Below are 18,711 nucleotides of genomic sequence, written 5' to 3'. Positions count from 1 at the left end.
TTGCAAACTGTTAATAAAGTATTCAATCCATCAAACGGCTAAGATGTGAGGTAAGTAGTTGAAGGGATAGTTCACCCGAAAAAAATCTTTTTTCCTATCGATTAGTCACCCCATGGAGACTTGAATTAATGGATATTGTTTTGTTTTTGTCGCATTCCTAAGCCAATAATTTGATGACCAGTGGACCGATAGGTACCGGTTCCGGTAGGAGACACAAAGGAGACTCTTTGTGTCTCCTACCGTAACCGCTGCCCGTCATCAAATTATTGGCTTACGAATGCGACAAGAACAAAAAGTCTCCATGGGGTGACTAATCGATAGAAAAAAAGTTATTTTGGGGGTGAACTATCCCTTTAAAGTACTGGGAGCTGATGGTAAGCGTTGTTGTAAGTACTGGGAGCTGATGGTAGGTGTTGTGCTCCACTACAGTAATGCATCCTCCATGGGTCTAGTGCAGCGCCAAAAATGACCCTCATAATAATATTATGAGGGTCATATTGGGTCGTGGTATATAAAAGTTTGAGAACCCCTGGTCTAGTGCATCGTAAAGGGGATCGATGCCCTCGTTCTCGGCCGATACAGACAATAAGACACTCCGACCTACTTACTTTGCGTGACACTCTTGTATGATGTAATAGGGCATTAAGTTACGGGGGGGAAAAAAACATAAAAAGTTGAAATATGGAGATACAAGGTTTCTGCCCGACAGTGACAGTATATATATACTGTATGTGTATGACCAGTTGTTCAATCGTATGCTTAACATACAGATGAGCAGTTGTTCCATATCGCTGCCGTTAGGTGGAAATCTTTTTTTAAATTATCATTTTCAAAACTTTCCAAAAAAAATTAAAATAGCCGATGTGCAAGCTCACGACGCGTTGCAATGTGAAGCGCTGTGAGCTTGTAGACCTGCTATTTTCACTACTTTTCTGTGACGCTTGTATGATGAAGTAAACATACAACGTCGAAACATGGAGATACAAGGTTTCCACCCGACAGCGACAATATAGATGACCATAATGTGTGTTAAGCAGTCACATGCTTAACCCATTCAATCCGGGCACGCATCTCTGTCATTTTAGATTTCTTTGGCCATTCAAAAATAGCAGATATACAAGCTCATAGCACTCACACGCGCTATGAGCTATGAGCAAACATTTTTTAACTAAAATCTTTGCATCTGGGGATTCTACAAATGTCTTCTAAAGCCTAACAGTTATTTGTTTTTTGTTTTTATGTATGTTGCTATAATATCAGTGGTTCTCAAACTTTTGTCATGTCAAGGACCCCCCCCATCTCAAAATATTGTTTTCCAGGGACCCCCCACCCCCCAAGAAGCAAAGATTTGAGTTAAAATGCATATTTATATTCAAAGATTTGCACACATTTTCACGCGGCACTCTGTGCTATGAGCTGGTACTAGATCTGCTATTTTTGAGTAGCCAAAGAAATCTTAACACATTGGGTACTAACGTTGAGTGCCAAAACCGTATATATACGGTTTTTTCCTTCACAGCAACATGAGATATCACTCCTACAAGATTTAGACTCCAATCCACCTCCTGGTTAACTTATGACTTCAAAAACCTGTATCTCGGCTCCTGTGTACTTTTTTTTTTTACAATGTTAATGTAACTATTTTCAACTGGCTGCAACTATGGAACGAATTACAGAATGTTTTAAATTTTTTCCCCCCGATTGTACGAGACCTGTATGTGTGTAATGAGGGGATCACCGTGAGGACGGTGATCACTGAAAATATTTTGTGACTACTTGAAAAAGGTTCAATTTTTTTTTTAAATCCTGGCACTCAAAGTATAATATTTTAATAAACCTCTGCCACCCAATGTGTTAAAATGACACAAGATGCGTTCCCGGTCTTAAAGGATTAACATAATGACCAGTTGTTCACAATGAGACACTAACAGAGAGCAGGTCTTACCATGAACGTGAGACTGCTGGAAGCTCTTTCCTGGAGCAAAGTGGAAATTCCCTGCTACCTGATGGTTAAGAAGAGGACGAGAGGAGAGGAGAAGGGTAAGGACCAGAAGAAGAGAAACAGTTAAGAGCTAATGAGCATAGTTTCTCAAAAGAGCACTCTCATGATCAGACAGTAGAATTAATAATAATAATAATGCTGCATGCAATAAGAATTGCTGTCGGTACAGAAACCTCTTATCTCCATATTTAAACTTTTTGTGCTTTTTCGTGCATTAACGCCCTACTTGATCATACTACAGCGTCACACAAAAGCATCAAAAGTAGCAGATCTACAAGCTCGAAACGCAGCGCTTTCGAGCTTGTAGATCTGCTGGAAAATGTGTGCAAATCTTTTGAATATAATATATATATGTTATTTTAAAGCGAACATTTCTAACTCCTATCTGTGCTTTTGGGGGTCCCTGGAATAACATATTTTGAGATGGGGGTCCGTGGCCAAATACATATCATTTTGGGGGTCCTTGACATGGAAAAGTTGGAGCAGCACTGATATAGCAACATACCGTTAGGATTTAGAAAACATTTTTAGATAATGTATTTGGCCGTGGACCCCCATCTCAAAATGTTGTGTTCCAGGGACCCCCCAGAAGCAAAGATTTGAGTTACAAATGTTGGCTTTAATATATATATATATATATATATATTCAAATATTTGCACAAATGTTCAAGATTTTTCAAAAATAGAAGATCTACCAGCTCATAGCTTGAGCCTGTAAATCTGCTATTTTTGAATAGCCAAAGACACCTTAAAATGACACAGATGCGTTCCCGGACTGAATGGGTTAAATAAAAAACACAATCCAAAACAGAGAAGTGAATCCAACACACCTTGTTGACCTCCAGGAAGCCGTAGACCTGGCAGCCTTCGTTCTTCTGCTCCTGCATCTTCTGCGTGAACCCTTCCCTCTTACACTGCGCGATGGTGTCTGCGTTCTTAAAGGCCCAGCCTCGCCGCCTGTACGCCTCGCGCACGTCATCACAGCTGTTGCAACACCTGCACACAACACAGTCAACAGTCAACTGGTGGCTTCTGACTGACTACACACACCAAGATTATAATAGTTTGGGATTTTTCATTATAGTTTAGTTTTAGTTCATTTTGACAAATTGTTTTCTAATTCAGTTACGTTTTAATTAGTTTTTAGAGCGGGTTTGTTCGTTTTTATTAGTTTTAGTGTTCGTTTTTTCATACTTTGGGTTATTTGTCAGGTGCAGGATTCAAAAAGGTCAGAGTAAGTATTGTGTAATAAAAACTCTAAAAGATACAATTTTAAAAAGATATACTGTATATCAAGTTACTGTTGGACAAGAAAAACTCAAACTAAAGGGCATTTTGTCTATCATTTCAGTTTGCTTTAGTTAGTTTTGTAAACACAATACAGTTTCAGTTATTTTTTATTATAGTTTTTATTTAGTTCCGTTTTAGTTTTAGTTATTTTGTTAGTTTTCGTTATATACTATAATAACCTTGCTACACACAAATCACACACAAGTTTACTATACTTCTGAGGACATATTTTTTTTAGGCCAATTTTATAACGATGCTGTCGGGCAGAAACCTCTCATCTCAATGTTCTAACTTTTTCGTAAATAGCGCCCTACTTGATCATACTACAGTGTCACAAAAGCTTGTGCCGTGCTTCGAGCTTGTGGATCTGCTACTTTTGAATTTGAATCCTAAAAAGATAACAGTTTTGGACATAAGAGGTTTCCACCTGACAGAGACGATAATGCTTTTTCATTAACCGAAAGCCCACCTCACGCACCAAAAGTATCCGATCTACAAGCTCACAATGTATTGTAGCAAGCCCTGAGCCACTGCCGGCCGGATGGAAGCCGTGAGGTTTCCAGTTCGATCCCGGCCTCCCCCAGAAGAGTTACTGTCCAAGCATCCTTGAGCAAGATGCTGAATCCCTAATTGCTCCCGATGAGCAGGTTGGTGCCTTGCATGGTTTCCTCCGCCATCGGTGTATGAATGTGTGTGTGAATGGGTGAATGTAACGCACAATCTATGTAAAGCGCTTTGGATAAAAGCGCTATGTAAATGCACCATTTACCATTTTTTTACCAAATATAAATCAGGCGTAACTCCAACCCCAAAAACCTAACCACTAAATGCGTAATCCTAACCCTAAGGCCAACCTGAATAATGTGTCCTAATTGTAAGTCTTACAATTGTAATTGTAAGCCACTGCCGGCCGGATGGAAGCCGTGAGGTTTCCAGTTCGATCCCGGCCTCCCCCAGAAGAGTTACTGTCCAAGCATCCTTGAGCAAGATGCTGAATCCCTAATTGCTCCCGATGAGCAGGTTGGTGCCTTGCATGGTTTCCTCCGCCATCGGTGTATGAATGTGTGTGTGAATGGGTGAATGTAACGCACAATCTATGTAAAGCGCTTTGGATAAAAGCGCTATGTAAATGCACCATTTACCATTTTTTTACCAAATATAAATCAGGCGTAACTCCAACCCCAAAAACCTAACCACTAAATGCGTAATCCTAACCCTAAGGCCAACCTGAATAATGTGTCCTAATTGTAAGTCTAACTTACCCCCTTTTTCTCCCCCAATTTAGTAGTCATGCAAATTGATTTCTCACCTCACACATTTCTGTGTGTTGTACCTGCTGTTGTATCCTACTGGCTCACCTGCCACTGCTGCCAGTGAGGAGCCTCCACCGGTAGGATGTACAGTAGAGCCTCTACTCCTCCCGCCCCTAACTCCCTGACAGATGCCGCCCCAACCCGTAGGAATATATCACCCTCCCCGCCAAGCTTCTGTACCCCGAACACGGGCCAATTGTGTTCGTACAGACGCTCGACAAAGCCGGATGCACCACGGTGGTTTCGAACCCCCAGACTCCTGATTGTAGCTCTAAAAAAAAAAATTTAATCATGAAAAAAAAAGTCTATTTCTCAAATTCTGCCACACTTGTGGGGACATTTGGCCGTCACAATTCTAGTAATACAAGTGTGCGCACACACACACACACACACACACACACACACACACACACACACACACTGTGCTTACTTGAGTTCCTCGGTCTCAGCTCCATAGCAGCTCTCACACCTGTCAGGGTCCAGTTTGCTGGGGTCAAACGTCTCGCCTTCATCATCTTTACCCAGCTCTGTAAAGAGACAACAATATTGTTCTTTATAATAACATACTTTATTGTTCAGATAATCATACATATTCCACTCGAGGGACGAGTGGTGGACTGATGCCCGTACCTAAGTCCAACTCAATGAAGAGGGCTGTTCTATAGGCTCTATGCACAGAAGCGATATTGGAAAGAAATTGGGCCTTCACAGGTTTTTAGGCTACTAACTAGAAAAAAGCACCCTTCATGCGCATGCATATTATCGGTGTTCAGTGTTTGGCGTAATAGTAGTAAAATGAACAGTGAAGTAGTCAGCAGACTTCTAGAGCAGATGAGCTATTCTTTAAGACTCCAAAAAGAGTTGGGGGGAAGTGGATAAAGATGGGGTAAATGGACAGACTATTTAGGTAACAGGCCAGAACTCTTGTGAATGTTGGGTTGCATCCTTTCTATTGTATCTCAAATCCTGTAAACATATGTTTCTGTTATTGATACTGAATGAATTACAATGTCCCTCTTTTGTTTGATTGTCTGTTTGTTTTTTTATGCTTCCGTTTTTTATTCCTCATCTCGTATTGTGTCTGTATGTCTTACAGCCTTTTGAAATTCATTCTGATCAGCATAGCATAGGTGTGAGGGCTGCATAGCTGCCTGAACCTCTAGTGTCTATAAATGCGCGTGTGTCCATGTTTCGTTGTCCGTGTGTCCCCGTTCTGGAGGGACATGCGCTCTCAACAGGCATTGCCAATGGACATTGGGCTAATATTTTTTAAATAGGGCATAGTGTGGATAATTAATGTATTTTTGGCTCCAACAATCCTTCCTTTATTATTCCATTGGAAATGAGTGGGTTTACTTCCTGGTTTACCAGTGGGCACGCCTCTCTTTGGCAACCACCTCCAGGAAATGGGAGTGGCTTGCATAGAGAGGGAAGGAGGAGTCCACGTCGGCCCAGCCCACTTTCCCAGCGTCATCCCCGGCCTCCAGGGGCAGTTCACTCACGCTGTCGCCTGTGTCATCATGGAAGTTGACAGCGACCGTTTCCATCCAAGCATTGTCGGTGTTCCTCGGGTCGTCCACGTAGCACCGATAGACCAGAAACCCTGGCGAGTTGAAAAGCTTGGCGATGCGTGCGTGGATGTTATTGTTCGCCCTCTCTGGCGGCGTGGCGTTTAGGGAGTTCAGTGCTTCCTCAGAGAACTCCCGCTGCAGTGTGACCGACACCAGCTCCCCTGGGTCGACCATACCCCCTGGGATTGCCCACTCCCCACAGTCTTTCCTCCGGATGGACACAAACTGCAGGATGGGTCTTTTGGACACGGGGTGAGGCATCTTTTGTCCTCTGGCGTCTACTTTCCACCTGGTGACGATTGGATCCGCGGCATGGTTGGGCCCCCAGCGTCCCAGCAAACCTCTCTCGGTCAAACCTGTGCGTCCCCGAGGATTTAGTGGCTTTCCCTGTTCCACCCTGTAGTCGCCCTCGAAGCTCGTTCTATCCACAGCACCGTCCAGGGCATTGAAATGTGGGGAAAAAGAACCAATACCCGGGTCAGCCCATGGTGGTCTCTTGGTCACTGAGGGGGAGGTATAGTTGACTGGAGTGTACTGGGGCCAATCTGTAGTCCAGTCCACCTTGTCATCAGGCACTGGGAAACGCCTGATTTCCGATCCAGGATACTGGGAGCATCTGGACTTAATGTGAGGCTCTACAGAGGATAACATGGTTTGGGCACCGGTAGTAAATTGACGAGTCAATTGACAGCGGTGTAAAATAGTGTAAAGCAGTGTAAAATTCCAAAGGTTCAATTGGTTGTCTAAACTTGAGTCAAGACCCGCTGTGATGGTGTCCAAGCAGGAATTAAACCGATATGCCCCTTAGCAGTAGAGGGAGAAGGAGAATCAGTGGGAACGAATGTGTCGGACGTGAGAATCTGGGTTGTAAGGCCAGCTACCAGGGTTTGTTCGGAGGGCAACGAGGTCTCTCTTAGTTGGAGCCAAACTGGTCAATGTCTTGAAGGTCTAGTCCTGCAGATCGAGTCTCAGTGGGATCTGTATTGATGCTTCGTGTCTTAGCTCCAGGAGGGGATCTATGATGTCAGACCTGGGTACGTCAGTTATCTCCATACATGGAGTTCCAGGAGAGTCTATGATGCCAGACTTCGGTATGTCAGTTATCTCCATATATGGGGATGTCGGGATGGAATAGGTCAGTTATCTTGTATATGGGGTTCTGGGCGTCTAACTCGCGGTGGTATCCATTTATGACTGATGCTGGCAAGTATGCTGATATTGTAGGTGGCCTGATTCCTGATTTGCAGAGGAAACGACCAAATCCTAGGAGGGTAATAGACGGATCGGTATTCGGTACGGTCCAGTTCCGGCTCATTCCCTCAGTCCCCTTTTTGAAATATTTGTACTTCATTTCATAGTGAAAGTTTGAAACCTTGCCCAAATTTGGAGTCATAAATCATGGATACATCATACACAAACTGACGTCATAGATGGCTGACGTCCCTTTTCATCCTTTCCCTTTTCCTGCTGACAGCAAGGAGGACGGATGCCAAGTCCGTCAAGATCAAGAAGAACAAGGACAATGCGACAATCCCTGCCCCCACGTCTGGAAGTGAAGGAGCTCAAATAAGTCCTTTGTTATGTACAGATCATTGTAATAAAAATTGGAAAACCGGAAAGAAAAATAGATGGCTGACGTCACAGGCTGCTCACATGAAATCTGAGATCCACATTGGAGCCACGCCGTTCCCGTGTGGATCCCGAGATCCGCATGATTACAATTTCGGAAATCCTTATTGTTCTATTACTATACTTGTGAGGACGTAAATATTTTAGGACGGCGATTTCACGAATGCCATTTTCGAAATCTTTTGCCATTTCTACCGTAAGCCGTTGAGAGAAGGATGGCGGCCGCAGCAGCGAAGTTCTTCACTATGCCGTCTGTGCACTTCACCATCACCGACATATACAGACCCCCTACTAGGGCTGTGAATCGTCTGCTATCTCACGAATCGATTCGATTCCGATTCTTGGGGTCACGATTCCGATTTTTATCGATTTTTTCAAAACGAACAATTCTCGATTCAAAACGATTCTCGATTCAAAACATAGGATTTCAGGATCTACTCCAATCTGTGGTCATGAGAACAGAGTACATTTATGTAGCTTTTATAATTGTAAAGGTTTTATCAACTGATAATAATGTAAACACACCAAGATAAAGTTTTTTTTTTATTTATTTTTTTTTAAATTGATTTTTTTTAAATGAGAATCGATTCTGAATCGTCCAACAGTAGAATTGCGATTCGTATTCGAATCGATTTTTTCCGACACCCCTACCCCCTACACTGGCCAGGAACACTACAAACCATTCCAATGGTGATAGTTGGTGATAGTTTGGAACCAAATGGACCCTTACATATATGTAACTTTGAAAGTGTACAAATGGAACCAAATGGACCTGTAACTTTGAGTGTGTATGGGTCCATTTGGTTCCATTTGTACACTTTCAAAGTTTTGGGGGTCTGTGGCCTAAATTAAATTAAAAGGTTTGACAACTACTTGCTGTGCAACACTTTCGGCAGCAGTTCTTTTCCAGGCTTTATCTCCTTGTGAGATGGAGATAAAACTGGGAAACAAGACCGTTTGACTGTTCCTCCGCCATGTGGATTGTGTTTTGATAGATAACGCTCAGGCTGCAAGTAATCAAACATGACTCGGGGCAAAAACATGCCGTGGACAATCACTCTCACGTAATTCACTTTAAACTGAGCAAATAAAGTGCCACCATGTAGCCTCCAAACATGATAAGATAAACAATGCACATGAACGTTTGCTACAAATATAAAAGCGTAGCACAGCTTAAGTTTTGGTAGACACATTTGCCAAGGGTTGAGGTATTTTAGGTGTATATATACTATATATATATATATATATGAGAGATTATACAGTATTTTAATTAACAATATGAAGAATACTTAGGTTGAAATATTACATATTTCTATTAATACTTTTCCTATAGTGTAAACGAGGGTGACTGGAGGCTCTGAAAAAGTTGTGTGTTTGGAGGCCTTACACCATAAAACGTCTGAGGCGATTTTAATGTCGCTGACAACTATCCAAAGTCAGAATAGAGTCATGAGAGTTTTGGCGTGCTCCTGTGACGTCATCTCAGTCGTTTGGTGTAAGGCGGTCACACGGTAAAAAGGTATAAACGGGGCTTAAGGTTACCGTGTTTTTCTGCCTCGGTGGTGACTGCTTTGAGGTCTTTGTCCAGCCGCTGTTTGAACAGGTTGTGTTCCACGTCTAACTGCTGCTCTCCTGCCACGTCCATGGCATCTATACTGAGATCTGATGACAGAGACAATGAGGGTAGAGTCACATTAGAATAACATCTATACTGAGGATCTGATGACAGAGACAATGAGGGTAGTCACATTAGAATAACATCTATACTATGATCTGATGACAGAGAGACACACTGCAATAATACAGAGTATTATAATAAGACGGTGGGGTTGCTTACAGGCACAGGGCATGTGAGGGAAGAGGACGTCAATGTTGATTTTCAGTTTGTCCCCTCGTGACGTGTCCACGTACAGCTCTGGATGGACCTATCAGGAGGACAGAGGACATTATTGACTACATCAGTTGGTTCTCAAAGTGGGGTCTTTGGGGGGGGGGTCCCAGCAAAAGCAGTTATGGCACTCATTGAGTGCCATTGACGTGTTTCACGTGTTTTACCGCAATGGCGCAACGTGCCATTGACGTGTTTGACGTGTTTAAAAATGTGGTTTTTTTCATGCTATTTTCAACACCAGACAATTAATGTCAACAAGGTCGCGATGACATATGTGACACCACACAGTGCAACCCTCAGTGATTAGCACCCATCACGGGATCGATTATACTGGAGATAAATATTCTGTGACTACTTGAAAAAGGTAAGAAAATTTAAAAATTGCTGGCACAGTATAAACATATTTTTTTATTTCATTGGCACTAAATGAGTTGATACAGGCAGCATCACAATCATTTGCACCACTTTATCCATTTATATGTTATATTCAGAAATAGCAGATCTACAAGCTTGTACATCTGCTATTTTTGAAAGTTTTTCGAAAAACATCTAAAATGTTTTTTTTTCCTTTTCTTTTTTTGAGTGGTGCCAGCCACTCCTACGCTTGACCGTGTGTGTGGGTCCGTCCGTCCGTCCGTTTGAGCACGGCCTCAACAGCTAGCTGCAGCTGATTGCAACACAAGGATGCAACCAGTTACACTAATTCAAAGGCACCACTCTCTTCACACAGGGTGTGATTTTTACATACATCTTCTCTTCTGGGGTGTCCCTGGCACAAAACCTTTCAGGTGGGGCTCCGCAGCCAAATCCATATATCAATTTGGGGGTCCATGACCATGACACGAAAAAGTTTGAAAACCACTGAAATACATAGTGCCCAAAACTGCCCATATAGAGCTCTGGATGAAACCTACCAAGAGGACACACACAAGAAATAGCACCTCTAACCTTGGCAGTGTTAATGCCTTGCTCAACCCACTGAGCTACAGTACATAGGGAATAGGAGCCCAAACCACTTAAAGGAGTAGTTCACCCAAAAAAGGACATATTTTCTATCAATTACACATGCCATGAAGCCTTGAATTCATGGAGAGTTTTTAGTTTTTGTCACATTCCTGAGCCAATAATTCGATGACCGGGTCATCGGTCAGTAGTCATCAAATTATTGGCTTAGGAATGCGACAAAAACAAAATAATCTCCATGAATTCAAGGCTTCATGGGGTGTGTAATTGATAGAAAATAAGCCATGTTTGGGGTGAACTACTCCTTTAAACCCTAAATACTTATATTGGGGTCCCTCGAGGCTCAATAGTTGTCCTCCTCCTTTTTCCCCTCTACACCAAAAACAGCCAATCTACAAGCTCACTACGAATCACAACGCACCACATTGGCTGCGGGTACATGGACCATCATGTATTCATTCAGAATGAATTCATTCGGAATGAACTCATTCCGAATAGAGGAATCTGTTCCACTCACCTGTTTACATGGGACCTGAATAAAAGTATTCCTCGTTTACATGACCAAAGCATTCATTCGGAATATAACTTTTGACATTCGCAAAGTGGTTCCCGCCTACGCCCGGGCATGTACCAGGGGCCACTACCCGGAGCAGAGCTTCCCCTGGTGGGCATGGGAGGAGGCAATAGCCCCCTTGTGCCTCCGAGGCGGAGATCTGTCGGTCGTAGACAGGCCGGTAAGCAACACACCGACTCCTGGCCAGGCAGTGTTGTATGCGGTACAAGCCTGTGTTCCTTTGTTATCGCCGTTTTAATGCAAAAGTAGCAGATCTACAAGTTCAGACCAGTTTCTTTTTTTGTATTGGTACCAGACACGGTAAAACGTAGGCTAGCCTATACTATTTGTCACATTTCTCATGTAGGTACGATGACGTCATCGCGCATTCGCACATGGTCATTATAATAATAAATAATAATACATAAACACCGGACCGCTCATGGTCATTATAATAATAAATGGAGAGAGAGAGTCTATGAAACAAGGCACGCTCATTTATGGCAAAAGTACAAAAGTATTGGCATCAAAATATACTTAAGTAGAAAGTATAAGCTACTCATTATACCGAGTGTCACGTTTTTCTTGTATTATTATGAACAAGCTTTGAAACATGCTGTAACTCATTCACTGTGACGAAAACCCTCTTTCTGCGCCGAGTAGCGCGCGGTGCGCACACGGGTTGAATGCGGGGTCTGTCGCCCTAAAACACAATCGCCCCGGGTCAAAATCCAGCGACCATGGAGCGGCCGTGGATGGCCCGCTCAAAAGGTGCGTGGGGCGTGGTGTTTTGGGACGACCGTTCCGGCTGCCCATGTAATGAATTGATTAAGTAAAACTCATCTGTTTTCGCTGCAGCTGCGCCCTAATAATGTTGTTTTCATTTATTTTTTTAAAACAATGCAGCTATTGCAGTATTGGGCCTTAACATGTGATTAAAAATGTATACGTATTTGGCCCCTCATATATAAAATAAATGTAAAATCTGATTTAAAATTGAAACTTGCAGCTGATCAATGCGTTTCTGCGTTTACGTGTGGACAGGGATTTAAAAAAATCTTTGTCATGTGGCCAGGGATTCTTTTTAAAAACTGAGGACTAAAATACCCGTTTAGAAAAAGATCCATATAAGTGTAGCCTAGGCCAGCAATAGAGATTTGATAGGTCATTTTTGGACAATTCTGACAGCACTACTAAGCACGGACATGCGCAAAGTAATGCATGTATTCCAAACAGAGAGGAGTGTTTGGAATAAAGTGTTTACATGGTCAATTCCGATTGGTATATCCCGATTCAAACGGTCTATACCACCCCTCCTAACCCGAATGAAAATTCATTCGGGTCAGACTGGAATGGAATATTCTATTCCAATTGAGGTGTTTACATGAGCATTTCTATTCTGAATGAATTCATCCATTCATTCATTCCGAATTGAAGTGTATTCATTCCGAATGAAACTGTCCATGTACCCGCAGCCATTGTGAGCTTGCAAATTGGCTATTTTCACCATATGTTCGCTTTTATGACATGCCCAGAAAAAGGATGATAGGCTTCAAGTGGTTAATGCTTGTTTTGCCCACTGAGCTACACGCACCACACGTCCATAACACAAGTTTTATCATAATACAACACCACTTTGAAAACCCACCAGTTATAGCTGCAATCAATCCATAACTTTTTGTTAGTGAATAAAACATAATTTGTATAATAAATGTGCATGTCACTCCCCGACTCTCTCTGTGTTTCCTGTCTCTCTTCACTGTCTACTAGGCCTGACCTCGACTAAGTCGACTAGTCGACTGGTTAGTCGCGGGGGGTCCGAGTCGACTGCGTGTCTCTTAGTCGAATCTAGTCAAAAAAAAAAAAAAAAAAAAAAAAGACACTAGAAACTCTGCTGGAGACACAAAACAAACTGTGTAGACTTGGCCCTTTGAAAAAAAAAGTATTTTGGCCCTAAAAAAAATAAAAAATAAAAATAAATTATTAGTCGACTGCCAGTCGACTATTGGCAATTAGTCGCCAATTAGATTCGACTAAACAAATCCTTAGTCGGGGACAGGCCTACTGTCTACTATCAATAAAGGCAGAAAAAGCCTCCAGTATATATACAGTATACATTATAATAAAAAAGTATGCTTTGGAAAATGATCTGAAATAATGTACGGTATGTGTATACATGATTTTAACATGCACAGTACATCATTATAAGATCTAAACGTACCACTCAGCTTATTGTTCATGCCATAATGACTGGCTATCCACAGATTTTGTAGTAATTTGTCGCAATTGTTGAAATATGAAATGTCAAATGTTCAAATATATATATTATATCTGCTATTTTTGAAAATGTGCATACTAAAATGCATATACATTTGAAGGTCCTTGAGAACCACTGACATAAGGCTTTCAACTCGTACCTATTCATGTGCTTATGTTATGTGTTGTCGTGCTGCACTGACAAGGACAATGGAACTGAAGCGACACAGTAGCTTGTGTTTGGTCGCACGGTATCAACCTGTCATTCAGGAAAAATACCAGCCATACCTCACCAACACACCAGCAGTTCATCATGCTGCTCACAATCATGTTCTGAAATAGTTTAAAACGTGTGGAACGTTTTGAGTTTGCAATTCAAACCTATATCAGCTTAATGACCTAAATCAAATCTGATTACGATGCCATCGTACAGTGTTTTGTCTTTCTCGTGATTTACTAGTCTAATTAGTACGAGAATAGGCAATCTTAGTCAGCGTTGTGAGCTTGTAGATCAGCTCTTTCCGGCACGTGACACATGGTACGACCGAGCATAACGCAGCTGTCTCTGAGCTGACTAATGCCTTTCAAATAGAGTTCACACCAATCACAATAACAAAAAACATAGTTTTAAAATTAGCTATAAATTGGATGGCAGTGTCCACACCACAACTATAACCGTAACATTGGTGAACAATATAGTTATAGTCGTTACAGTTTATTATGGCCCTTTCCTTTTTCTACTAGCGCCACTGAATTTGCATCGTGTACTGTCCATGCTCTTGCAAACTTGCGCCCCACAATAGTACAGTATAGGTTGCACTACATAGTACTGTAAGGTAAGGTATTTTGCCTGCAGCATGACTCCTACACAATTAGTCCTAATATATACCTCAAAAGCCTGTCTAACCACACCTGTCTTCTCTTAGCTGTATACATAGCTAATTGTTAGATGTGGAGGTTGGCATTTCCTTCTCACTGAGATATGCAGCAAGAAATGTGCCAGGCAGGTAAAAATGATTAGAGGTGCTTTGGCAAGAATCAAAACAAGCTGGAGGCTTCAATCAAGTGATTTTGAAACAGTTATAAGTTTGGTCGACTTCATGCTGAGGACAGAATTAGAAGTGGACAATATACTGATATTATACCATTATTGTGATATGAGGCTTGATATCGTATGGCAATACAAACATCTCACTACGTAAAGATTTTATGAAAGCACCGACAGCCATCCCCACAATCTTGATATTAAGGTATTTGTTGAAAGATATTGTGATATTCTATGCTGTCCATAGCACCAAGCCCTAGACAGAATGAACTGTCCACACAGCTCGGATGTCTCACAGAGTCCTCAGTGGTTGTATTCTATTTGACCGCAGACCCCCATTTGAAAAGGTGTTGGGACAGGAACCCCCATTAAATTAAGCACAGAATTCTACAATTGTCTAATAATGCAGTGGTTCTCAACCTGTGGGTCCCAGGGGGGTCCCCACATGATTTTTTTGGGGGGGGGTCCCCAGATGACAGTAAAGTGACAATGTAATGACTTTTAATACCTTTTTAATACCTAAAAATATATATAAATAAATCAATGAAAAAACACCATTACTGCATCAAAAGTAATCAACAAACTATACTATAAAAACTGGTCAAACACTGGCCAAATTGTCAAATAATATAAGAAAGAGGCAAAATATTTGAAAATAGCTGATCTACAAGCTCATAACGGCTCTTGTTGCAAGGCATGAGCTTGTAGATCGGCTATTTTCACAATATTTATCTATGGAACCGAGTCAAACTAAATGTAATGCCTCAACTCCTACAATTCCAAGTGCTTGTCAGGGTGGGGGGTCCCCAGTTCAAATATCATTATTTTGGGGGGTCCCCAGTTCTAATATGATTGTTTTGGGGGTCCCCAGTGCTAATATAATATGATTATTTTGGGGGGGTACTCAGTTCTAATATGATTATTTTGGGGGGTTCCCAATTCTAATATGATTATTTTGGGGGGTCCCCAATTCTAATATGATTATTTTGGGGGGTCCCCAATTCTAATATGATTATTTCGGGGGGTCGCGCCCTGAGAAGGTTGAGAACCACTGTACTACTGCTGTAGGTGGGGAGATACTGTAACAGCGGAGAGAGGGACACTTCTAGCCAGTGATATACTGGCCACCACTGGAGGTAATGGATGTGTGTGAAGTTGAACCCACCTCTTTAGTGAGATAGTACTGCAGCTCCGAGAAGAACAGAATCAACATGATCAGACCGCTGATCACCGTCACTGGAGAGAGCAGAGACAGAGAGAGAGACAGAGACAGAGACAGAGACAGAGACAGAGACAGAGAGAATCATAAGATAGGAGACAACAAACATGAACCCATTCAAACTGGGAACGCATCTCTGTCATTTCTAGACTTCTTTGGGCTATTCAAAAACAGCAGATATACAAGCTCATAGCGCTACAAGCTTGTAGATCTGCTATTTTTTGGGGGAAATCGTGGGTCTTTGAATATATATATTATTTTTAAAGCGAACATTTGTAACTCAAATCTTTGCTTCTGGGGATTCTACAAATGTATTCTAAATCCTAACTAATGTTGCTATAATATCAGTGGTTCTCAAAAATTATATGTATTTGGCCGTGGACCCCCCCCCCCCCCCCCCCCCCCCATCTCAAACTATTTTTTGTTCCAGGGACCCCCAGAAGTTGTAACGGAGTTAAAAATGTTCGCTTTAAAAAGAAAAATATATATATATTCAAAGATTTGCACACATTTTCATGATTTAAAAAAAATATATAGCAGATCTACAGATCTACAAGCTCATAGCGTGGCACTCGGTGCCACGCTATGAGCTTGTAGATCTGCTATTTTTTTAATAGCCAAATAAATCTTAAAATGACATCATGTATTCTTTTTACTATGCTATTTTGTTTCCTCCTTTGGTGCCCTTTTACATCTTAACATGTATTTGCATGACTCATGTAAAGCACCGCCTTTATGTAAGGAATGTGCTATAAAACATATAATTGCCTTACCCGCTTTGTCATAAACAGTGTGACATGTTCAGGACAAGACAAGACAGTATCTGATTGTCTAAACCAGTGATTCTCAAAGTGGGGTCCTTGAGAGGGTTCCAGGGGGTCCCCAGCAAAATGATTGCTAGTTAAGAACCATGAATAGAACCTGGTTACAGGTCTCTGACTCTGACAGCGTACAAATGGAACCAGATCCATGTGTATACTGTCAGAGTTATGGGGGCCCATGGCCTAATAATATACATATCAAACTGGGGGTCCTTGAATTTAAGAAAAAGTTTGATAACCACTAAATCTAAACCAAAGAACACAGGACTGAATGAACAGGGTGTCGGTTCAAAGTGAGCTGTTACTGTTAACCTTCTGCTTTTACAGCTTTAGGTGGGATCTGATGAATGGTGGTCGTACTCTCTCTCACTCTGTCTGTCTCTATGTATCTCTCTCTCTCCCCCTCTCTGTCTGTATGTCTCTCTCTCTCTCCCTCTCTCTCAGTTCAACTTCAATTCAGATGGGCTTTATTGTCATAGGAAACATACGTTTACATTTCCAACGCAAGTGTAAAATAAAAAGCAATAAAAACGAAGACATGCATGCACAATGCTCTCCCTCTCCCTCTCCCTCTCCCTCTCTCTCTCTCTCTCTATCTCCCTCTCTCTCTCTCTCTCCCTCATATATATGACTCACCAGCCGCTCCGCCCCATGTTTTGATCCTGAAGTCCTCCAATGTTTTAGGATATGCGTCAAATTGTTTGAGTTTATTCAGCGTGTCCATGTTGTCTGTCTGTCTGTTGTATCGACACACATCAGTCCTATCTTTCTCTACTCTAGCTCTCTCTCTTTCTCCGGTCCGACACACACACACACACACACCACTTTCACTTCCGGGTAATCCGGGTCACGGAGGCTGCGGGCCAATCAGCGCCCACCGCGTGAACAGGAAGTGGGGCTTGCACTGTGACCTCACACAAAATAAGAGTTTTCTCTTGTTTTCACTATTTCTATTATTGCTGTAGTCAAACAATTGTAAATATAATGATAATAATAATAAAGGTGACATTTAGTTAAAGGAAAAAGGAAAAAAAAGACAAATACATTGGAGGTCCATATATATATATATATATACACTATATATAAAATATCATTCTATTCTGTATCATTGTACTTTCACTCTGTAACCTAAATTAAGACCGATTCAGTTAGTTTTGGATTTTAACCACTTAAACCCTATATGTTTCAAAATATGTCAAATCATGATTTTAATGCCATTTGTGAAAGAAAATAAAAGTGTTTGAACATTTCCCCAAAATCGGGATGTCAGGGTAGAGATAATGTGGTTAACCACTTAAACCCAGCATTGGTATTGTGGGGACTGGGGAAAGCTTTCGCTGAAAATCGACAAACTCGCAGATCGACAAACTCACAACGCAACGCGTCGCATTCATTGTGAGCTTGTCGATCGGCTATTTTCAGCAGAAGCTTTCCCCACAATAACAGAAAAGATGCTAGTATTGAGTACTGAGGGACTCGGTTTACCCATGTGGTGTATAAGTGGTTAAAGCTAGTGCCATTGTCATCATTTCACACCATTGACTTCTTACCAGCAGGTTTCATGTATGTACGTCCTACAATATGGTTGGAGCTCCCTCAAGTGGTCAGTGTGTGTAACTACAGGAACAAACCAGTTGGCCATGACAACACAATATGGTTTTATAAACTTTCAAAACTTTATACAACATATTTTCTTGACTCCATTCACAGATCACAGTGCTGCACTTTAGAACATTGGTTCTCAAAGTGGCGTCCGGGGACCCCCAGGGGTCCTTGGGAGGGGGTTCCACAGCAATAGTTGTTAATGTAGCATCGCTATCATTTTAACTACTTGATCCATTTATACATTGGCTATTCAAAAACAGCAGAGTGAGCGGATCTACAACATCACAGCGTGTCACTTAGTGCCGCGCTGCAAGGTTACAAATCTGCTTTTTTTTTATGTTTTGGAATCAGTTGAATATTTTTTTTTTTTTTTAACACAAGTCTTCTCTTCTGGAGGTACCTGTCACAACACATTTTCAGGTGGGGGGTCTGCGGCCAAATGCATATCAATTTAGGGGTCCTTTGCACGGTTTTGCATGCTTTAGAACACTGGACACCTAAAACCAAGTCTTTGATTCATTCCCACTGTGGGTCAATAATTGAGACTTTAAAC

At 41.7% G+C, this 18,711-nt stretch overlaps 3 protein-coding genes across 4 annotated transcripts in view; 1 reads left to right on the top strand and 2 right to left on the bottom strand.

Annotated features, from left to right (window-relative positions):
* Nucleotides 1-17,350, bottom strand: part of ergic3 (ERGIC and golgi 3) — a 29,528-nt gene extending 12,178 nt beyond the window's left edge. For both annotated transcript variants that reach the window (XM_080424636.1, XM_080424637.1), the window contains exons 1-7: nt 17,190-17,350; nt 15,679-15,749; nt 9,643-9,730; nt 9,348-9,467; nt 5,036-5,132; nt 2,833-2,998; nt 1,946-2,003 (exon numbers count right to left, since the gene is read on the bottom strand). In XM_080424636.1, coding sequence (XP_080280762.1) covers nt 1,946-2,003; nt 2,833-2,998; nt 5,036-5,132; nt 9,348-9,467; nt 9,643-9,730; nt 15,679-15,749; nt 17,190-17,277 — 688 coding nt within the window. In that variant the 5' untranslated portion in view covers nt 17,278-17,350. The remainder of the gene's footprint in view (nt 1-1,945; nt 2,004-2,832; nt 2,999-5,035; nt 5,133-9,347; nt 9,468-9,642; nt 9,731-15,678; nt 15,750-17,189) is intronic.
* Nucleotides 1-18,711, top strand: part of mtss1 (MTSS I-BAR domain containing 1) — a 745,180-nt gene that overhangs the window by 360,600 nt on the left and 365,869 nt on the right. The gene's annotated exons all lie outside the window — the stretch shown is intronic.
* Nucleotides 5,970-8,073, bottom strand: LOC308082930 (ADP-ribose pyrophosphatase, mitochondrial-like; the record flags this gene model as incomplete). The annotated part of the gene is made up of 2 exons (XM_080425011.1): nt 5,970-6,979; nt 8,001-8,073. The coding sequence occupies 2 exons, from the start codon at nt 8,071-8,073 to the stop codon at nt 5,970-5,972; spliced, it is 1,083 nt and encodes a 360-aa protein (XP_080281137.1).

Source organism: Gymnoscopelus braueri (genome assembly GCF_963280865.1).
Source record: "Gymnoscopelus braueri genome assembly, chromosome: 3".
Lineage (NCBI taxonomy): Eukaryota > Metazoa > Chordata > Actinopteri > Myctophiformes > Myctophidae > Gymnoscopelus > Gymnoscopelus braueri.
Note: the sequence above shows the minus strand (reverse complement) of the source record. Positions and strands in the feature narration are given on the sequence as shown.